At 30.4% G+C, this 24,461-nt stretch overlaps 2 protein-coding genes across 2 annotated transcripts in view; both read left to right on the top strand.

The window, feature by feature from the left end:
• The window catches only part of LOC129905555 (mucin-12), a 312,257-nt gene extending 299,082 nt beyond the window's left edge, over positions 1-13,175 (top strand). Inside the window, exons 8-10 of the mRNA XM_055981045.1 lie at positions 10,384-10,579; positions 10,802-11,507; positions 11,568-13,175. Of these exons, the coding sequence (XP_055837020.1) occupies positions 10,384-10,579; positions 10,802-11,507; positions 11,568-12,726 (2,061 nt within the window). The 3' untranslated portion in view covers positions 12,727-13,175. The remainder of the gene's footprint in view (positions 1-10,383; positions 10,580-10,801; positions 11,508-11,567) is intronic.
• Positions 13,176-20,786: 7,611 nt separating this feature from the next.
• LOC129906857 (medium-chain acyl-CoA ligase ACSF2, mitochondrial-like) lies at positions 20,787-23,044 on the top strand (the record flags this gene model as incomplete). Its single annotated transcript, XM_055982809.1, has 2 exons — positions 20,787-22,302; positions 22,356-23,044. A coding segment is annotated over one exon (1,326 nt), but the record flags the coding sequence as incomplete, so codon positions are not given.
• Between the last annotated feature and the right edge of the window lie 1,417 nt (positions 23,045-24,461).

Below are 24,461 nucleotides of genomic sequence, written 5' to 3'. Positions count from 1 at the left end.
AAATTTTAACTTTTTAAACCGAAACATATAATTCCTTGCTGAGTGCCTGTTGTTTTCATTGACAAACGAGAAAAAACCTTTAATTAAATGTTATTTTGATTTAACAAAATGCCTGGACATCAAAATTTCCACCTCCATGATTTTGAACCTTATTATCATTATATTTAAAAACTGAAAACTGATTTCTATTAAAATTATAAGTTATTTAACAGACTTGAAGAGCAAAATTTAATCAAACAAACAAAAAGCTAATAAAAACGAACATATTTTTACAAAAACTGATTAAAAGTTTGTTTTATCAGAAAATAAGTTTTTTCCCTGCAAAAATTATGCGCATACAAAATGAATTTTGCAAATTACGTTCTCAATTTATTTTAAACACTTCATTGTCCTCATAGCGCAAACACAGGCATTAAGGCAGTATAGCAGTAGCTGGAGCAGTATGATGAACTTTTTAAAAGTTTAATCCAGAAAATTCATTGTTCTGATGCCGAAGAACCCTTCAATTTGCTATCATCTCTCTCTCATCGTTTCGAGTTTCATTTCAACATAAATAAATATTTTAAATTGTTTGTATTTCAATCGAGAGAGTAAGATAAACGAGGAAACACGACGAACGACGATGTTGAAGCTTCAACTCTTTAACTTTATATTCAATGAAAAACCATTTTAATAATAAAATAAAAAACCAACTAATTTTGCAAAAAAGTTTTCAATATTTTTTGTACCATGAATTCTTGGTGTTCGCATTCACTTTGGCTTCTGCCACCATCAATTTTGCTTGTCACCGATGAAAAGAAGCTCCAATCCATTTGCCAAAGAGTATAGAAAAGTTGAGGTTTAGCTTCTACATGGGTGTTAAATTTTTCACAGAGAAAAAAGATTGCCCATCTCATCTCTATAGTACACACGTTTACAATTGCCATAGGCAACGAAGCGGACCATTATCCAAACGAACCCAAGCCGAACGAAACTTTGCAGAATTTTAATTTTATTTATAAGCCAGCGGGAAAAGTTCTTCGAGGTATACCCTCTCGCAACCCGTTCCTCACCGATTTTAACTATGAATGGGTTGGATGTTTATCTCGAAGTATCTAGGGAAGAGCAAAAACTTGCAACTATGTACACTCTCTGGATGCTAGAGAGGAATCCAACGAAGCATGCAACGAGTCAAGCAATAATTTACCTGCAATTTATATATAATTTTCTTCTTACGTTAGCGTGGGTGGAAAGAAGAAACATTGCAAACACTCACACATTTGGAAGAAAATTTCACTTCATACTCGTATCAGGGCATCAATTTGGATGTGAGAGCTGCATGAAGCTCACCTGTTCATTACACGCACACATAAAACTGAGCTAATTAATACTTAAACACTGCATTTATCCATGTGATTTGCCATACTTTTGGCAGCATACAGAAATTACCAGACAGGATTACAGATTTTAATCATTCAATAACTAGACTATCTTTGTTGAAAAGGATTTTATGAGATCCAGGATCAGATTAACAATTGTTTGCAATTAGAGAAAAATTAGTTCAAAATGGAAGGATTGTAGCATGTGACATATTTGCAATGCAAGGATTAAGGATCAGATGATAAAATTTATGACCACTACCATTTTGGGATAATAATTTTTTTTTAAAGGCGTGACAGGTATCCTGAATAAAGATAAACAAAGAATTTTGCAAAATATAAAAACTTATACCTTGCGGTCCGAGAATTGGCGCCATCAACAACAGGAAGATTGTAAATCTTCTCTAGTACAGGTACTTAGTCGGGGTTTTTCCGAAAATTACTTCCATTGTTGAAGTAGTTTTTCGAAAACAAAAATTAAACAGGTATGCAAATCTATGCAGCTGTCTCATTGAGGATTTTTGAAAATTCGCAAAAGGACATAGTTTTACAATTGCCTAATTGTGTGAAGAAGAGATTTCAAATGATTTTGTGGATTATACGTGACATTCGAGAAGTTTAGAAGACAACAACACGAAGAATAATAGAGTTTTTTTTCTTTCTTCTAAAGTTGAACAGTAAAATTCTTCAAGGTTTTTGAACAGTCTTAAAAACAACAGGCAAAAGCGTGTTTTTTGAATTGTTATGTAATGAAAGCATTTTTTCAAAACAATGTCTTTTTCACACTTTGGATGGTTTGAAAATTATGGAAATTCAAACATTGCAAAGGCATTGTTTCTATAGTGCTCTAATTTCAACTTCTTATGGTTTAAATACTCAAATAACAAAATTGTTTTCTGAAAACCTGGAGCTGAAAACGCAATTCCTTCGGAAAAATTATGTTAGTAAACCAAGATTTAGGGTATACATTTTTTGGATATAAACAAACTCCTAAAAACATGCTGCAAATTATAGAATATGCAAAAGAACATGTGCATAAGCCACGTCCTGGAACGGAATTTTGTGGGCCGCATCCGAATAAAGTACATTCTCGGTGATTGGAGTGCAAAAAAAACTTTCAACGGACAAAAAAACTTTGTTTCAGTAAAAAAAAAAAAATTGCAGTCAAAGTAGTCGTCAGGTGGCAAAATAGAGTTAGTCAAATGAGTAATATATCTTGCAATGCCCACCCAAACAAAAGCTTAAGTGACCATATATTACTGGGACTACAGAATTTCTCAAGTACTCCTCAAATAGAAAACAATATTATTCTATGTTTAGAAAATTGACAATCACTTTTAAAGAATCTATTACGCTAGGAAACTCTATTATAGATAGGTAATTAATTGTTTTACAATTCCTTATTTTGCCATAGTGAACTCTGACCTGAAAAAGAGGTAGATACTAATCATTTTTTTTTTTTTTTAAACAAGAAAAGAGAAAAAATATCATATCAAAAAAAAAGAATCTCTATTTTTAACAGCTCTCTCAATGTTCGGGGTTTTAAAAAGCGAATTTTAATGGCACTTCATAGACAGTGTTAAATGACAAGGGGGATCAATTACCTATAACAAAACAGAATTGAGTTATTGAAGCAAATTCTACACGATTTCTGGCTCTTTACTGAACAATGTTGCCAAGATCAGAATTTATTGAGGTTTTCATATTTAGCCGTTGAAATTAGTTCTGCATCCAAAGGACAGAAATGTTAATCTAAAAACGATTATAAAAACCTGCGGATGCTGTTATTCGTTGGGCAAATTAAATCAATGGATTAGAAATAACAGACAGAAGATCGTTAGTGGATTTAAAAACGAGACGCGGAGACATTGCAGATCCTTGATTTTATGGTTATTTCTACTTGTTTATAATTAGTTTCTAATCTAACGAATCAAAGTATATCGCCGATTCCGAGTACATGCATTTTCGACAGGAAAACTTTTTGTCAAACTCTGTAAAATGCTTGGAATATATCAAGTGCAATTATTTAAGTTTTTTTTTTATCAATGTAAATTGAAGTTAAAATTGAAGTTATTATTGATTTCGATTTTAATATTTATATAAGTTAACAGCAATCAGTACACTAGAATAATGATGATTCATTTCTTTTGAAATTTTACATTAAAAGAAAATTGACGCAATTATGAGTCATATCTAGATACTATTGTCATAATCATGTTTTATGGCACTTAATGTTAGAATATTCGAGTTGACTTTACAATTTCATCATTCAGCGAAATTTAAACAATATTTCCCGCCAATTTTTCACTCCAAATCTGAATAGAATACCTACTCGTATTTAACAATTTGAAGAATTGATCTTTCATTGAGAAATCTTCAAATGACTCATATTGTTGAAAGGTGTTTTTATACAGGTACTTACCCTGTTATTTGTTCCACTACTGTTTCAATTTTTCAAATCTATAAAGTAAACAATATAAAGTCTTAAAACGTCCTTATGCCTTTCTTATCCATAAGAAAAATATTTTCTTAGGCTACACTTTGTCTACCAGTTATACTCGACCCGTATATTCATAAAACATGGAAAAACCCTGCTTAAAAATTCACACACTCATATTTAAATGCTCAAAAGTCCTTCCTACACAAGAATTCTAAATTCTTTGTAGAAGAAAACATATTTTAGACTTCAGGGTCATAGTGTTTACGGTGAGTAAATTGAACTGCAACTGCTAATAAAATACATTTTCAAGATATTTTCTATATTTCTATATTATTTATTAGTTGAAAAGGACTAACGGTAAAATATATTTTATAGTTTTATGTTAGGATTGGCCAACAACAAAATGCTACCTTTTTAGGTAGTTCTAACGAAATTTAAAGTAAAATCCTAAAATCTTGTTTTAACCCTTTTCCATAATTTCCATAAATTCACCGACCGACGCGACGACCGTCTTCTTACATCATTTACGGAGCAGACATCATAAGCAGGAAATTTAATGCCCTTTGTTTTCTGTCGCGATAGGCGTTCCTGTTTTATAATCCATGAGTTACTCTAATCACCCAAGTCTGAAAGCATGTACCCATAATGCATGTGTTTTCAGTCTACCTAAACATAAATATCTGTTTCAGGTACCTTACCTTACCTTAATGTTAAAAAAGTATCTGTTTTTTATGTTTTGGGTATTTTTAAAGAAAATTCCATCACTTGTTAGGATCTAATTAACAAATCCTGTTAAAATGCTTCTTATGAAAAAAAATAAACGACACGCGCTGGGAATTTTAAAACAAAAATATTAGAAACATGTTTCACATATGGTTGAACAGAACAAGGGACATACATTTCCCAAAATGTCCCATTTTCTCTATTTTCTTCTTTGTATATTTCTTGGTGAATGTTTTAGAAGAAATTATTGGGTTTTTCTTTTGGGTAAAAACATACTTTTTATGACTTTAATTTAGACTGAAACATGTTTAGGAAATTTTCAAAAATGTTCATTTGGGCATCCACCAGATGGCAACTTATTGTTGATAGCAAGTTTTTGTGTAGCATCTGAGTTGTCTTGAACTTCAAGTTGTAAAATGAGGTGACTTAACTAGGTCACTGCACTGAGAAAAAAAAAATAAAAAGACCTTTCGGAAACAATATTCAGGCTATATATAGTAAATGTTGCAGCAACATATTGCTTGGAAGTATTTTCTGTTAAAACTTATAACACTGCGGTTAGAACTTGATTTCTCAGTCATATTTTGTTCTCATTGATTTCTGTGAAATCCGCTAATCCTTCATGGATGTCTTCATTATAAAAGGTTAAAGTTGGTCATGTTTAAATTTTTGCTCGGATTCATGTTCACTTTAAATTTTAGTTGGCAAAACTTCTTTAAGCTCCAAGCAGAACATAAAACTCATTTGCACCGTCTAAATTGGGAACAAAAAGGAAAAAGTGCAGGGATGTCACCAAATCCTTTTTTGTTGTACATATGTGAACTTTTTCTCCATACCACCAACAAGTTTTAATCAAGCGAAGAAGAATTCTCCATCAGAGTGAATTTAACCGGAACCCACACACATACGAGCTTAGCTCAGGAAGTCTATATTTGTTCAACTCTTATTTCTGGTCAGTGTTGTCGGGTTTTACTCCCACCAAATCCCCACAAAAGAACAAAAAAAAAAAGCTGAACATCAATTTCAGGTTATGACTTTTATGTTTTTTCTTTATTTTCTGTGGGTCCAGTCGTTGGAGAATATACTAAAAGTTGGTTGGTAAATTTAACTCGATTTTGGGTAATCCGTTTTATTTTCCTTCTATGTTGTGGACAGAAATAAGAAAAACTTTCCCTGTTGTGTGTTTGTGTGTGTAAAAGGACAAACCAACCGAAAGGACCAATTATTACTTTCAATTAGTAGAAAATAAATCCCAGTAGCAGCTAGCTGTTGAATTGGCATAAAGAATAACGTTCATTCTGTGTTATAGCTTTTCCTTTTCCAGACACAAATTTTCATAGAAATTTATTGCTAGAACAATAGTTTTCAGGTTTCGAAAGCAGACATAACTCTCTTTTTACTCTGCTTTCTGATTCAAGAATTTCGATATTTACCTATGTTTGGTAAATAAAGGCAAAAAGCAATCGAAAGGAAAGTTTATTGTTATTTTGTGTAGTTTGTCTCAAGTATAGAAGTAGTAAAGTATAGTTCTGGGAAAAAGATTGAGTAAATCATTTCTGATTGAAAAACATTAATCAAATGGAGAGTAAGGAAACGTTGTATATATATCAAAAAATGGGTATAAGTATAATCAGATTTCTAATAACATTTGCTATTGAAATTGTTTGAAATGATTTTGATGAATAGAAATTTATTCTATTAAGGTGGGTAATTGGAAGGATTTTATTGAACATAGAAAGGTAAGAGTTAAAGAATGCAGAGGTTTACTTAAATCAGGGTTTTGTGAATCCTATAATCGAAATTATAATGATGATTTTTCACTGAACATAATACGGCTTTATTTATTGTATCTTGCATCGTTAAATCTTCTCTCAACTATTAAAAGAATTTGTTTATTATATTATTTGGAACAAAACATTGATCTTTAAAAAAACAGTTCTGTAAAATCCGTTTTGCTCTTACAATCTAACAAAAGAGGCTAAAAATTTGAAGAATGACGGGAACCTTTCCAATCTTGAAGAAAAATGGTCCTCAAACTCAGAATTTTGTGAAAAAATTTAATTACAAAAATTTAAATTCGCAATATTTTTCTCAATAAAATATAACTTTATTTAAAAAAAAAATTGTCGGCCACATTTATCGTGATTTGACTTCAGAAGAAAAAAAAAACTGACTTTATTGGGAAAATATTGAAAGAAGACAAGTTAAGTTTTTGTAATTAAATTTTTAGTTTACTTGATTTTAATTTTACAGACATATAGGAATAAACTACTGGCTTTGTAAAAATGCATATATTAATAACGGTAGTACATTTTTTTACATTTGAAGTCGATTTGTGAGAAAACTGCTTCTGTCGCCTAAACGACTTAATCTTGTCCTTCACTCCCTTATAATTTTTTTCTTTTGACATCATTTAACTTTTGAAATTAAAAAAAAGTTTTGAGAAAAAATGTATTTTTAGTTTAAAAAAACAAAACGGCAACACTGGCAATACTTAACCAATAGAGGTTACATAATTTTTCATTTACGATGTTTTAGCTCATAAATCATCAAAATTGAGTCTGTAAAACTAAAACTAAAACAAGTTACTAGACTAAAACATACCTAATAAAACGATAACAATGCAAAAAACGTTAAACGTTAGTAAATAACGTTTAAGCAGAATAAAAAGCATTATGAGTAAGAAAAATTACTTTAAACCGGACAAAATTGAAAAAACTTCCGAAAAAATTGTGTTCGAAGTCGTACCGATAAATCGAAAAACTAATGACGCCAATCGATTTCTCAGGTTCGAAATAGGGGGAAACAGTCAACAGCGCACATGTCTCAATTTTTTTTTTTTTTTTTTTTAAACTTGCACATTAATTAAAAGTTTTGGTAAGTGGAAACAGCAATATCGTTTTCCACTAAGGCCTTTGAAATCTTCCAAAACCTTTAAGTTTGCCAAATTTCAAATTTAATTTCATGACAAAGAAATCGAGATCGATTGAATCTTCGTTGTGATAAAAATTTCAAATATTTTACAAATTTTATGAAACAAAATAATATCGAAGATATATGATATTTGAGATATTTGATAATTTTTATATTCACTATACCAATATCCAGCAGCAAAGAACTCAGATGTTATATTTTACGAATGAACTACATCAATTTTTTAGCTGATTCAGATATTTCCGGACACCGAAACTTTGCTTTAAATTTCAGGATTTTTCCCTTTTCCAAAATGGTTTTACTTAATTTTTCACTCTTGGGACATAGAGGATTTTATTTAAACATTTTCTGTTTAACAATTGTTGGGTTAGTTTACATACTTAAAAAGTGAACGAAAAACGACCGACAAACCACATGTTAAACTCTTTTCACAGGTCAATTGTATCATACCAAAAACTGTAATTCAGAGGTGGGCGCCCTTTTCGAGAAGGGCAGTTTCTCTATTTGGATGGTTTACTCCTTCCAAGGGAATCTTTTGTCGAAAAAAAAGCATTATTAACCTCTCCTCTAAAATTTACTTCTTCTATTGAAAATTTTAAAAGTAAACTAGAGTTAATTTATATTCATATTATTTTTTCACACAATTTATGTGTGTCCTGAGTTGTATAAATTTTTCACGCTTCACTTATACGTTTCCCTATTTCTTCCCTCGAACTAGTTTCATCAAACAAAGAATTCTGTTTAATCCAACGTTTCGTCCCACTTGGTCAACTCTTTCAAAAACAAAATTTTATCCCACCTTTAACAAAACATCCACCTAATCATCCAAAAACCATAAGAAACAAAAATATTACTCCATTGTTTAGATCAGATGAGATGACACAGTAGACGAAGAACATATTTTTCTACCTTCCTACTGTTGTACGCCTTTAAAAAAAAATTGATGAAAAGACAGGAAAAATATGATTATTCCCTAACTCATACAACTGTGAAAATTTTAAATTATACCAGAGTGAGGGTGAAAAAACAAAAATTCCTTAAGGTAAAGAAAACATTTTTCTACCTGCACGAAAACAGTGTTTTTCCACTGACGATCAAAAAATGTTTATTCAACTGACAACTTAAAAGTATATTTTTTTTTCATATCCGAAACGAGTCATTTAAAAATAACAACCTTATCCTAGTTTTTCAGACTCTTCTAAATCCACATAAGTATTTATATGTTCATGTAGACAAGGCTACCTATCAACTACTTATTGCAGGTAGAAAGTATTTGAACCCTAAACTAATTTTTCAAACATGTGTCATTTCGTACAAATACACGTTATCTGTCTAGGATCGTTGTCAGTTGGTTTCAAGTGATCGACCACGGAGGACAATCTCGTTACTCGTGCTTCTAGAACGATAATATTTAAAATTTGAAAAGAAATATTATTAAAATTTGTGACTGTTTGAGCAAAGTGAAAAATTGATATTAACACAAAAAACCTTACAAAAATGGACGAAAGATTTAAGTGGATACCATTCCACCTAACTTCAGACTTGGAGGTGCATAAAAAGGTATGTGAGAAAAGAACAATAGTTGTATTTCAGAGGAAAAAAAAAATAACTCCTGTGTTCAGAATAGAAAGTGAAAAAGAAAAGGCTATTACTTTATTCCAGTGCAAATGATATAATCTTACAGAAACGTTTGTTTGAAATATCCACCTTTACGTTCCACAGCCTATATTTGCAATTTAAGTTATTTATTTTGTCTATTAGAAGCTTTATCTCATTGCCTCTATCTTTTCTCTTTCGTTTATATGCCAAAAATAATGAAGACATAACCCAAAAATCTCAAATTCATAAACGTGAAACTTTGAATTTAATTTAGATTCCACATTTTAATTCTTGAATTTGTTTCAAATATAAAATTACAGTTTAAAAAGTTTGTGGAACGTATTCATACGTCTTAAAATTAAATTGTGTTGTTGCTCTTTTAGATATTTTTGTTGCTTCGTATTTTGTTTGAGTGGGTCTCATCAAGAACACAATTTAATAATTACGTTCCACATTGTTTTCCAAATAATATTTTTACAAAATTTACCTCAATGGTTTCGAAAAATGTTTAAATTTGTATTTTGCCACAGATTTCACGTAATTTCATAACATCTGGACTATTTGTCACTCGCAGCTTATCTTTGATTCAAAGTTATTGATTGTGGAACGTATTCATTTCGAATTTCACTAGATTTTTATTATTAAAAAATAAAATATCATCAATGAAAATATCCTTCCAAAAACCTCTCCAGTCAAGCCAAAGGCCAAAAACTCACCTCTAGTGAAATGAAAAATGAATGCATTCCACAATGTCTTATGGGTTGTAGGTAATACCAATTATTGAGTTTGTGATGGGAATTTGAACTTATATCTAATAGAAGTTGTGGAGCAAAATGGAACAATTTTTACAAAAGCGATTTTGTATCTATATTTCTTTTATATATAAACTGAGTGACTTTGAATTGAATACGTTCCACATTCTCTATTTTCACTTAAATCTTCTGTAATGTTGAAGAAAATGACTCGACCAGCGTACAAACTACTTGTCAATTGGAATTTATATAAGATTCATGTGCAACGTTTAAGGTGTTTTCAGCTGTTGATGATCCTTTGACACAAATCAAAGGTTTTTTTTTGTTAAAATCAGACAAAGGCGCACCATCTTCACTTTGACAAAAAAAAACTACCCCGGTTCATTATGAGAGTGTGCCACGAAATCCTTTAAAAATCTGAACATCTGCTAAAAAACACTTGAAAAGGAATAACCATCTGTTTCCTACCCACAAGTTGCATGTCAAAGATGATACCTTCCACATGATCCTTTGTATCCTTTTTTACGGTCCTTTTGATTTTTTTTCTAATTTTGGAATTTTTGTTATCTCATTTCAGTTGGATGCCTTCTCTTGTCCAACATACAAGGTTGAATGTGAAAATGCCAAACAGAAGCTAAATAGAACACTTCATTTATTAGATGAAGCCAAAAGTTCCTGTCACGAGTTGCGGGATCAAATTTTCGACAAAGAAGCATATTACACAAAGCGAGAGCAAGAATTACAAGATTTGCATCGATGTGAGCTGGAGAAAGGTAAGTCGAAAAGTTACTTTTTCCCAATTAGAGTGTACGAAAACACCGTTTCTAACCTATTTCCACTATTGGATCTTAACAAAAGGATCCAATAAACTCACTTTGAACTATTGAATATTCATTTCAAGCTTTTAAACTTCAAAAAACTGTTCAAAAACTCTCTCAAAAACATGAACAAATACTCAAATTCTTATTTTTCTCCTTCCTCTTCATTTCTTCCAGTTGAAACTAATCTCAAGGAATCTCAAAACAAAGCCAAAGAACATATCGCATCTTTAGAATCACAATTGGCTGCCAAAGATGTTGCACATAAACGTGCTTTAGAAGAATTCCAATCAGCTGCTGATATCAAATATGAAAAACTCTATGCTGAGCTTTTATCTACCCAACAAAAAGATGAAGCTCTTCGGCAACGTTTAACCGAAGCCAATCGAATTGAAGATCAACTAAAAGAACAACTTCACGATTTGGAAAATAACTACACAGAACGTTGCCAATTGGCAACACAACGAGAACGTGAATTGGTGGAAAAGATCAACGGTCTAAGCAAACAATTGGAAAACCTCAAATCTAGCACAGAAAATAGGGCTCAGGAGCTCGAAAACAAGCTAAATCTTTCCCAAGATGAAATCTCTGTTTTACGATTGTCACGAAGTTTCACCGATCACAGTTCATCGTCGGCACAATCTTGCTCGCCACGAAATAGTGGTGGTGCAGCTTTGGAAATTCAAAGGCTACAAAGTGAAGCCGAAAGTTTGCGTTGTGTGCTGGAAATCAAACAGAAAGAAATCTCAAAGCTTACAAAGCAAAATCAAGAGCTGATGAGAGATGCCGATGAGGCTCAAGTACTTATGGGCAAAGTTTCAACTCTGGAATCTAGATGTGAAATGCTGCAATCTGAAACGGAACTTAAGGCCGAAAAGGAAAAGTAAGTTCTTCCCATAAAATTCCAATGAAACCCAAAACTTATCTTTTCTTTCTTTTTTAGGGAAATGCGTGAAAAACTTGATGAACTCACCAAAGCCTACAACCACGAAGCCGTAGTTCGAAAACGGCTTTCCTTTGACAAAGAAGCCTTACAATGGCAGCTAAAACAGCGTTCGGAACAACTTCAAATTGTCGAATCGAAATTCCACGAGCATCTTAGCTCCTCCAAAATGAGCATCTACAGTACAGATGCCACCATCAATCAGGAACAAAGTCACAATTCTAGTCTGTTGAGTCTGAACCGTACAAACGGTTCCGAGCGAATTCAGTTCCAAATGGATGACATTTCGCCACCATCTTCCCCAATCATCAAAGGAGTCATTGAAAAGAATGAATCTGTTTCGTGGGTGCTTGAGATGGACGATGAAACACCCGAAGTTGCTGCCTCAAAAATGGTCAAACGGGCCGGTTCATTCCGTTCGGCAGAAAAGTCTCCACAAACCAACAATACTGCACGGAGACAGCTCTCAGTGAGTGCAACTTGTGGTGGATTAATGGCGGGTGGACCGAATCCATTGTCCCAATCGATGTCGGCCACATCCGTGATACGACAACATTCCAATGATGCGGCTGAGTTTTTAGGCCGAGTACACTCACGAATTCGTTCCAAATCCGTGAGTGTTAAAAGCGAGCCAAAGAAAGTGATTCGTCAGAATTCAAGTGGAAGTTGTCGCTCACGCAACAATGGTGATGCCTCTTCAGCGGCCTGGAAAGATCCACTTTGTGCCAGTTCGCCATACACACGGAACAACATTCGCCAAAGGCCTTCATCATCGTCATCACAACAGAGAAGTACACATCTCATTACATGTGACACTTCGACTTTGAATACCGGAGAGAAGCTTGAAATGCGTTCTCTTCCCTCTCATCCATCGGTGCATGATTTGAAAAAGTTGAAAAAATGTCAAGAAATTCAAGAATCTGCCGGCGAGGCTATGGTCTCTGGGACAAATTCCGAAGACGAAGGGTGCTCAGCTTCATCGGATGAAGCTGTTTCAACTTCATCATCAAACGGGACTTCATCGTCATCGCTACATCATCACAAACAACACATGTCCATTGAAGAGGCTTTATTGCTGGACAAGATTCATAGTCTTAATGGCACTCCGATGGAAGTTAGCTGGTCTGATGATGTCTTTGCCTCTGAATCAACAGTATGACACAACGATGACGATAGCTTCTAAGAGAAGAGAAGAATAAAACAGTTTTAAGATATAAAAACCAGAAAAAAAAAACAAAAAAAAAAAAAACAGAACCAAAATGTGATTGTGATTGAAAAACCGTCTGATCCCTGAGGGAAGGACATTTTTCCAACAAAAAAAAAAAAAAAAATAATATGAATTATAAAAAACAAAAAAAAAAAAACAAAAATTGTTTGAAAAACTTTTTTGAAGAAAAAAAAAAGAGAGCATTTCTGCGCAAAAAATTATATAAATATTGAAAAAAAGTTTGACTTTTGTATATAAATAAAGAGAAAATGAAAAGAGAAATTTAATGCAAAACAAAAAAAAAGAGAAAAATAAAAATACAAGAGAAGCAACTGAGAGGCATCTTTGAAAAAAAAGCTCAAAAGCTCTGGCTTATAATAGTAGTTCTATATAGAAATTAACTGAAAAAAATATCCTTTTAACTTATACGAATTTCACACAAAAACAATATTAATATATTAAAAAATATCTATACAAAACATAAACTTAACTGTTTCTATTTATAAAATTTATCAAAACAAAGAGAATTAACCTATAAACACATACACGAATTGGGAGAAGAGAAATTATTCAATTTCTCTTAACCATAGGTATAATTTCATTTCATTGGAGTTTTTCACGAGGAAAAAAAAAAGAGAAGAGAAAAAAAATTCTCTCTCTTAGACAAAAAAACACTCTTCGATAGAGCAACTTGTTGTTTTGAAAGGATTTATATTCAATTTGAAAGAGAAATAGAAAGAGAGTGCGCATGCATTGTGAATGGAGCGCCCAACTAAGAGCGCAAGAGAATGAATCTCCACATCAAACAATTATTATAAAAAAATAGAAAGAGAGAATGAAATTGTATGCCTGTTTGCCGTTGTTGCTGCCATCGATCACATTATTTTACCAAAATTTCCTCAATAAACAAAAACATAAAATCATCATTGCAAATAATTATTATTATTAAAAAAAAAAACAAATACCGTTAAAGTTACACTTTTTTCAAATTTAGTTAGCTGATAATTTATTCTATATCGTAGTCGTTGTACTCAATTTATATTTCGTTTACCAATAAAAAAAAAAATTTAAGAGAAAATTATAACAAAATTTTGCTCTTTGAATAAATAGAAAATATGGAACGAAAAAATCAAATAAATTTTAATTTAATCTTAAGACTCGTTATAAATGTTTATTTTTTTTTGTGAATTTATATTTTTAATGAAATAAAACAAAATTGTTAAAAAAGGTAGTTAAAAGAGAAGAGAATATATATATAAAAATAATAATAAATTGATATGGCTATTTATTGTTTTATTTTTTTTGTTTATTAATTTAAGTTGTTTATTTGTTTTTTTTTTCAGTTGAGAAAATATTTATATATAAGAATGTGAGAGACACTTTAATTTCTTATATATAGCTTATAACATCGGTACGGGAATAATAGTAAAAAGTGTGTTTGTTATTTTTTAATAAATAAAAAGCAACAAAATAAATAAGAACTTTCAAAGAATAATTATTTTTAAGCAAAAAAAAAAAAAACATAAACAAAATTATATTATAGATGAGAATGCAAGTAAGTTTTAATAATAATATAAAAATACATAAAGAAGAAAAAAATAATATTTAAAATTACATATATATAAGCAATTATTTTAAAATTTAAAAATAAAACAAGTATTTGTGTGCAAGCTATGATTAACACGATAATTAATTATTATTAATTTTTTTTTTGTGAAAAAAATAGTAAAAAAAAATATAAAAACACTAAAATAAAATAAAATTTAAGTGAAATAATGTACAAGATAAATAAAATATATTATATGTATGCTATACCAACAACAAACAACCAACCAACAAAGAAAATCCATAAATAAATTATTGATTAAAACAGAAATGAAAATCAAAATAATTAAAAAACATAAAAACACAAAAAATTCAAATGGCTTAAGCTGAATTAAAAATGGAAATAAATAAATTATAGAAAAAAAAATATTAATTTAATTTAGTTTATTTTTTTCTGAATCTCACAAAATTATGTTTTTGAGTAGGTATAATTGGTAAACTTATACTCGATCTTCCCATCGGTATTATTTTAATAATAACAGTCGAACCCGCCTATTAGCACAACGATGACTGAATATTAAATAAATGCAAAAATAGATTTTAAAGGTAGGGGTTTCATTCAGGGTCCTTTTTTTTATAAAAATTGGAAGGTGAAAATTCTACAAATTTGACACAATTTTCGACAGTTTGGAAGTTGTAACTTTTCAACATAATGATGGATGCATTGAAACATGAATAAAAATCAAATCATCTTGGAACAAAAGAATTTTACATCTTTTGAAAGCTATTAGAGTCAATTAGGATTGAGTTATTTTGTTGTTTTTCTAAGTTACTATATATTTATCGTTTTTTGATTGGTAGACCAGTGCCAATAATTTTTGAAAATAAAAAAATTATTAGCAGCATATGAATGGTTGGACAATTAGGATAAATGGTAGGTATATGAAAGGGCAAAAATAAATTGCCCACAAAAAAATTGGGGGAAAGGAGGTGGGTGGGCGAAAAAGTGGGGTGGGTGTCAAAAATCATGGTTTTTTACGATTTATGTCAAAATTAGACGTGCTATCGAAAAAAGTCAAATGCAAAAGTTGTAGGTAGTATAAATGTCTAGAACTTTTACTCAAACAATTTTTTTCTATAACCTCAATTATATTGAAAAAAAATGCAAAAATACGATTTTTTGATTTTTTATTTTTATCTTTTACAAAAATAGTTGGATTTTAACAAAACTTAGTTTAAAATTACTTTGTTATATTTTCTATCTATTAAAAATGATTTTTGAGCAAAAAGTGAATTTTTGGATTTTTGACGAATTTAATTTGAAAAAATAGCCTATTTTTCAATCAAAAATGTTACCGAAAAAATTTTTGATTTTTGGAATGTAATTATTTAGCTTAAAACCGTTTTTAAAAGATTGTGTGGAAAAACTATACTTTTGCTTTAAAAAATATTGAGAAAAATTGAAAAAGACAAAAAATCGATTTTTAAGATTGATTTTTCCGAAAAATTTTTTTGACAAGGCATTCGATTTTTTCTGTCCTGTTCGATTTCACTAGTCAAATTTTTTTTTTTTTTATAGAAATCAAAGCATATTTTTCTAATGGTTTTTTGTTCTCTGAGCTCGAATCCGAAGTCAGAAAAATTCTATCACATCACGTTTTTGACATATTACCATTCCAAAAATCAGAAAAATAGTGTTTTGGACGTTCCAAATTCAATATCTCAAAAACTTTGCACGTAAGAGCTATTCTAGTGCTTGATTCAAATTAAAAAGGTCAATGACCATTAGAAAAGTATAATTTGGTTTCTATGGAAAATTATTTCTCGCCAATATTACTGTCATTTCCGGAAAAATCTTAAAAATCGATTTTTTGTCTTTTTCAATTTTTCTCAAAATTTTTTAAAGCAAAAGTATAGTTTTTCCACACAATCTTTTAAAAACGGTTTTAAGCTAAATAATTACATTCCAAAATTTTCAAAAATCAAAAATTTTTGGGTAACTTTTTTGATTTTAAAATAGGCTATTTTTCCAAATTAAATTCGTCAAAAATCCAAAAATTCAATTTTTGCTCAAAAATCATTTTTAATAGATAGAAAATATAACAAAGTAATTTTTAACTAAGTTTTGTTAAAATCCAACTATTTTTGTAAAAGATAAAAATAAAAAATCAAAAAATCGTATTTTTGCTTTTTTTTAAATATTTTTGAGGTTATTGAAAAGAATTTCAATAATTCTTTTCATTTATACTACCTACAACTTTTGCATTTGACTTTTTTCGATAGCACGTCTAATTTTGACATAATTCGTAAAAAAACATGATTTTTGACACCCACCCCACTTTTTCGCCCACCCCACCCCCTTTGCCCCAATTTTTTTGTGGGCAATTTATTTTTCCCCTTTCATATACCATTTATCCTAAATTTTCCCACCTCCCTTATGCTGCTAATAATTTGTTCAACTTTTGCTCTCTGAAAACCGGATTGGCACTGGTCTATAGGCCATATGTGCTTCAAAAAATTAGTAGGTACCGATCCCTGTCATTTTTACAATGAAAATTTTAATCTTAAAACAAACACCCTTTATAGAGCTATTGTTGTTTATTGTTAATTTGATATTCCCATATTGTTTTAAAATAAAATCTCATCAATTTAATCATGTTTTACCTTGAATAAAATAATTTGTGTCATAATTTTCACTTCATTATTTTATTAAATAAAAACATTCCCTCATTTGAATAATGACTTTGTTATATTAAAAACACATTCTAAAACCTGAGTAAGGATTTTTTGTGCAAGGTTTTTGCTATTGATATCTTTGATAGTTTTCAGGAGATAAAAGATATACATTTTGCGTACAACACACTACTGCTATCTTTATAAATTTGAACAACAACTCAAGAAGTTATCTTTTCACAGTATATATAACAAGTATTTTTTTTAAAGAATATATCGACATTTAAAAAAAAACACTATTTTTCAATTTTATTCTTAACTAATTTGAAGCCAAAAATCTTTAAAGAAGTTGTTGCTTTGCAGTCATCTATTTTTTTTTTTTTTTAATTTTCAATAAATTGTTAGTTAATTTTAGTGTATCATTTCTTGTAGGCATACACTTTATTAATTTGCCTATTTAATATCATAACTACAAAATAGTTTCACAAATTACCATTCTCGTAGTTAAGATCGAAAACTCAAACTAGCATGTCGTGAATTAAAAGAAGTCTTCCGAACTAAAAACTTATTTCGAATATTGTTCGTATAGTTTACAGGTGTTTTTATTCATTATTTTCAAAACCTTGGGCTTTCGATTTGTTTCCCGTGCATACTAAATAAAGTTTTTATTTTTATCATTAAATCAATATTATATAAAATGAATTCATATGAATAAGTGTCTTGATTCAAGTTTAAAAGTCTACACACAACCCGATTCCCGCACTTGTTTTATTTCTTACAAAGATACAAAATGGTTATCTTAAAAATACCTGCTTTACGAAGCATAACAGGCAATGGACCAATAACTTTAACACGATCTCAAGTTGTTAAGCGGTTAGTATAGTATCAATGACCATGGTATATTAATTCTTTTAACCAGAACTGCAAGTAAAGAAGAATTTAAAAAAAAAAAAAACGGTTTTCTCCTACTTGAGGACCAAAGGATTAAAGTGTGGTTCAAATACATTAATTACATTTACATTACATTTTGGATAAAAGTTTGTGGTCCAAAAGTAAATTAGAATGACCAAATTGTTTATTTAAACTTTGTTGACGAGTGAACAGAATAATTGTAATTTAGGTAGTTTTTAATTCGAAATTTGTTGTTATTTTTTTTAATCAGCTATTTGATATTTGTATTTGACATACTGCAGATGTAAAGTTAGATGTTATGATACTGACGAAATATTTTACTTGCCTTGATTTTTTTTTCGTTCTCGCTTTAATGGGCTTTTGTCTATATTTACTTATGCTTAATTTAATATAATACTTAAATTGATTTTTGTCACGACAGTTATTTATAATTCCGTGTTTCAATCGATCACACTTCCGAATATTTCAAGTAAAATAGGGATTTAAAAAACAAAATTGTTACACTCATGAAACTTGGCAAAAAGTTTGCTTTTGGGATAAGAACCAAGGACAAAAAAGTCTATAAAAAAAGTTGGGTGGAAGGGTTTTTTTTCGCGGACAAGAGGGAGGGGGTGAAGGCCAAAAATATACTGAAACTGAAATTGTAAGTCGTATATCATCATATGACACATGTTTTCAAGGTATTTTTTGATGTTGAATCTAATGACATAAGAATAAAGTCAATACGATTGCTCTTAGAAAAGTTATTGTCGATTAAAAACAAGGTTGCTTGTTTTTTGTCTTCAACAGGTAAAATATAACCAAAATCCATGTGAAAAACATGCTACACTGATGAAATTCGGGATGAAGGTTTTAGATAAATTTATATACAATTTTTTCCTAGTTTTTGCGGTACTAATTCCGAATTTCATCATTTCTTAAAAAAACACCCTTTCACTCAAGATAATTTTGTACACTTTATAGATTCTTAATTCCTGTACCAACAAAAACATTTACATAAAGTTTTAAAAATTAATAAAATTTAAGTCAGCTGTTAGGATACATTCCTCACACACAACTTAACCCATCAAAAAAACACCCTTTCACCAAAAATAATTTTAAGAACTTTATGAATCCTTTGTCCCTGTTTTATCTAAAACCTTCATCCCGAATTTCATCAGTGTAGCATGTTTTTCACATCAAAAAACAAGCAACCTTGTTTTTAATCGGCAATAACTTTTCTTAGAGCAATTGTATTGACTTTATTTTTATGTCATTAGATTCAGCATAAAAAAAAAACCTTGAAAACATGTGTCATATGATAATATCCGAGTAACAATTTTTTTCAGTTAATTTTTGACCTTCACCCCCTCCCTCTTGTCCGCGAAAAAACACCCTTCCACCCAACTTTTTTTTATAGACTTTTTTTGTCCTTGGTTCTTATCCCAAAAGTAAACTTTTTGCTAAGTTTCATGAGTGTAACAATTTTTTTTTTTATTTCTTTTATATACTATTTTACCTGTATATAATATTTTTGAGAATGTTGCTATAATTAAACAAATTGGATCTTTATCTGTTCCAAATTCATCTTCTTGAGAAAAAAAATTCAGTCCTTGACAAAAATGAATATCATTAAAAATGCTTAAGCACATATTTAGCCTGTATATATATGGATTAAAAGCGAGAGATGGGGGAAAAATATTTCTTGAATCGTTGTAAATTGAATTTGCAAAGTCTTCGAATGATGTCGTTTTGTTTTTCAACTTTTAAGTACAAACTTCTAAAAATCTTAGTGAAGAGTTAGCAAACTTCTTTAGATTGAACTTGAAGCTTTTATAAATCGTTAGGAAAAACAATAGTTATTGAAAAATTAGGACCGGAAAATTTCTCATGCTTATTTAAATAACTTCAAAACCAAGTCAATGACTTCAAACCAAGTCTGAAAACAGTAGAAGAACATTTTACCCAAAGTTGTATAAAATGGTTACTACGGCTGAAATATAAGAACCGAAACTCATGTTAAATTTGGTAGGTATACAATAAACCCCTAAAAAACTTTTTGTTATAAAAGGGTGTTTTTTTTTAAGAGTGAAAATATTTTATTTTTAATGAATATAAAAATCAAAAAAAAAAATATCTAAAGTGAGATGATTTTTAGGGAGAAAATGATATTTCGAATTTTATCGCTCTTATCAAAAAGGATTAATGAAATTTACAAATTAATAAAAAATTTTAAACCAATTATAAAGCACTGGATTGTAGGGACTTATCACAGATTATAGTTCCGCCTCAAAAAAAAAAAACACCTTTTTAACCAAAGTATCCTAAGACTTTAGATCACGTTTCAAATGAAACATTTTAACTAGTTTTAATTAGGGTAGGTACCATTTTTATTATATTTTTCTTGTGGTTCCACTCTCACAGTACCTATACACTTGTCAATTTATTGGAGTATTTGGGAATTTCCAAGAAAATAATTTTCATGCAAATTATTTTGTTTGCTTTAATTTTCAGCTACAGCAAGTAGTTTTCTCCAATAAAAATTCATATCAAATTATAATCGAAATTGATTCCCATCACCAACAGAAGCTTGAAATGGCATTGACATACCAATTTTCCAATAATTCCCGATAGGCCTGAAAGATAAGAATTTGGCTATAAATTGTATTGCTGATAAAAATTTGCTATAACTATTATAAAGAGAACTAGTGATATAGTTTATTCTTATCAATTAGAAAAACTAAAAGAAGTGTGGCAGCTATTGAAAATAATTTAGGGAAATTTTAAAAATCCATTATTTCTCCATTATTTCTAATCCATGAGGTCCACATAGAACGCAAAATACTTTATTCCATCAAAAACAATTCTGGAAACAGAAATACTGGAAACATTTCATAACTTAATCAAATTTTCTTTGCAGATTTTCAACAAAAGTAAACTCTTCCTACTTTCATTGCATTGGAGGAGACAAACTAGTTTACAAGACTCTTGGTCAACAATTGGACGAAACTGCCTATAATCACCCAAATAAAGAAGCTATTATTTCGTACCATGAAGGAAAACGCTTTACATTTTCTTCGGTTAAAGATGTTGTCGATAAACTTGCAGCTAATTTCCTCAAACTCGGCTTAAAAAAAGGCGATCGAGTTGGTATATTTGCACCGAACAATATGCATTGGTATCTCACAATGATGGGAGCAGGAAAAGCTGGTTTAGTATCAGTTGGTATAAATCCAGCATTTCAAGCTCCTGAATTAGAATATTGCCTAAAGAAGGTAGGAGTTAAGGCTTTAGTAACTGCTGAATCATTTAGATGTCAACAATACTATGAAATTCTGGAGAAAATTTGTCCAGAAATAAAGGATTCTAAGGAAGGACATCTAAAAAGTAAAAATTTACCAAATTTAAAAGCAGTTATCATTGATTCTCAAGACAAATTAGCTGGGGCTTTGAAATTTAATGATCTTCTTGATTGTTCAGACAAAGATGCTGTTCAAAAAGTGATTAATATGCAGTCAACTATCACAGCAGATTCACCTTGTAATATCCAATTTACATCAGGAACTACAGGCCAACCAAAAGCAACAGTTCTAACTCATTTTAATCTCATTAATAATTCCTATTTTAATGGTAAACGTAATGAGACAGAAAATCAAAGACTTTGTGTTCAAAATCCACTTTTTCATGCTTATGGGATCTCTGTTTGTACAACTGCCGCACTTTGTCATGGAGCGACAATGGTCTTGCCATCAGATGGATTTAATCCTGAGGCATCATTGAGAGCAATTGTAGATGAAAAATGCACAACGATTCATGGAACACCAACAATGTATGTAGATCTCATTAAGAAACAAAAAGAGTTACAGCTGCCTATCAAGACTGCAGAAATTGGTGTCACAGGAGGAGCACAGTGCTCTCCACATCTTCTGAAGGAAATTAAAGATGTTCTCAATTTGAAAAAGGTGAAGAATGTTTTCGGAATGACTGAACTCACTGCTGTTGTATTCCAAACTATGATGGATGATGACGAGGACAAGATTCTTAATACCGTAGGTCTTTTGCATGATCACCTCGAGGCAAAGGTGATTGATTTGGATGGAAACACTGTACCTTTTGGAGAGCCTGGGGAACTATGTATCAGAGGATACTCCGTTATGATGCACTATTTGAATGATGAAGCTAAGACCAAAGAAACTCTGAGTCCTTGTAGGTGGCTTCACACAGGGTAAGCTTTTGAGTCTCGAGTAAAGGAAAAAATTAAAAGTCTCCACATTTAGGGACAAGTTTATTCTTCATGAAAATGGATACGGACAGATAGTTGGTCGAATAAAAGAAGTTATCATTCGTGGTGGTGAAAATATATTCCCGAAGGAAATTGAAGACTTTTTAGGAACACATTCTAATATTCTCGAAATACATGTAAGTATTTTGGCAGTTTGTTTTGCCATCATGATTTTAATGAGAATATCTAGGTAATTGGTGTCGAAGACGAAAGATTGGGTGAAGATATATGCGCTTACGTTCGATTACACGATGCCTCAAAACCTATCACCCGAGAGGATTTTAAAACCTTCTGCAAAGGGAAACTTTCATATTTCAAGATTCCCAGATACATAAAGGTTGTGAAAGATTTTCCCCGAACAACTTCGGGTAAAATTCAAAAATTCAAACTTAAAGAGGCTTTTGCTAGTGAGCGATGAGATAGAATTAAAAGCTTCAAATGTGTAATAGAGTTAAAATAAGAACTGTGTACCTATAGGCTATATCCAAGCGAAATATATTTCTGTGAAAAAATAAACAAATTTGTTGTCTTAATTTATTTGAACAATGGTTCATTTGAACAATTGGATATAATTAAAAGATCGGTCGTGCCAAGTTCTATCACTGTACCAATTCTTCGTACCAATTTTTCGTTTGGTCAAAACAGTGAAAAACTTTTCACGAAAATCATTATTTAAAACAGTGGCGTGAGTATAGAATGGATCCTTTAGGAAAGAAAGCATCTTTTGGTGTTATTCTTTAAATTTTGAGCATAGCAGGCAGATCGAGGCAATATTTAGCTCCCATACAAAATTCCTTCCAAAATCAAGCCGAACTAAAATCACATTTTCGTGAAAACTTCGGTGTGCAAAACTCTGTTAATTAACTTACAACTCATATAACATCACTGGCTGCTGAGTTAAGTTGATTGGATTGACAGCAAATTGTTATAGTTTTTTTTTGGAGTTTGTATTGTAACATTTTGTATTGCATACATTATGGCATATCGAGTTCAAAAAGTCAATATGGAGTATATTCTTTTAAGCCATAATTATTAGTTGCATAGTTATTAAAGCTTACTAATTCGAATGTTTAAAATTTAACAGCGACAAAAGCGGCAAAAATGATTAGAGTTCTTAGGTAAGGTAGGGGGACAAAATAAGGCCCAACTAACAAATTTTTATTAAGAACATGCAAGTTTTTTACAAAAAAAAGAGGTGTTCTATAAAGCCGGTTTACGGATGATGATTTAACTTGATAACGTCGTCAGAAAACAGGTTGTGTGCTTTTGTTTAAAATGAGTCAATTGAAGCGTTTACTTTCTTCAAAACAATCATAATTTGCAAGAAAAAGCTGAAAAAAAAAAATACCTGCTCATTATATTAATTTTTTTATTTTAAAAGCTTAAAAAAAAATTATGCAATTTAAAAGTCAAGTATTTCTTCTTAAGAATAAAGCCATTTTTAAATTTTTAGAATGCGCAAAAAGTATAAAAATAATTTATTGAAAACAATCGTTTTCATCAAAAAAAGCAAACAAAAAACATGAATTTTTATCTTCTCACGTCAATAATTCCATTTTTTGCCCTAACAACCTATACAATTTTTTATACCATCTGAAAGCTTATTGTCTTAGCTCAAAATATATATATCGATCAGGTCTATGAAACATCTACAAAAAAAGCTAGAATTTTTTGAACTCGATCTTTTCATTAAATAAAGCAAAAAACAAACGTTAATTATTATGTTCTCACGCTATGGAATTTTGTTTGACAATTTGTAAAAAATTGTATACCATGTGAAAGATTATTAATTTACCTTTCGTATGACGTATCAATCTCATTTCAAAGATGCCTACAAGAGAAGTTAGAAATTTTTAAAGTCAACCATGTCGAATTTCCACACTGGTGGCTGTTCGGGGGGGCAACAGATCTTTACTGGTGTTTTGAGGTTTTTCGCAAGTTTCTTGATTTAACATTGTGTAGCTTGTAGTTAGTCTACCGTTATGTGTGATATACCAAATGAAAGGTAATTGTATCAGGATGCTCATAAAAGTTTAACCAAATTTCTATCTGCTCTTGGTCAAAAGTTATAACCTGTTGAATTCTAAAATTTTATTTTACCGTTATCTCAAAATTGTGTTTACGAAAATGATTGAAATTGCGCACACATATAGTCGTGGTCATGGTCTGCCATTATTCCATGTATTTTATTCCTGTATCTATTAAAGAAAAAAAGATAAAAATAAAAAACGATTAAGATCGGTTAGAAACGGTATGCATTAGGCAAAAACCTACATTTCCTATAAGTTTGCGATTT

This window comes from Episyrphus balteatus, chromosome 1 (genome assembly GCF_945859705.1).
Source record: "Episyrphus balteatus chromosome 1, idEpiBalt1.1, whole genome shotgun sequence".
NCBI lineage: Eukaryota > Metazoa > Arthropoda > Insecta > Diptera > Syrphidae > Episyrphus > Episyrphus balteatus.
Note: the sequence above shows the minus strand (reverse complement) of the source record. Positions and strands in the feature narration are given on the sequence as shown.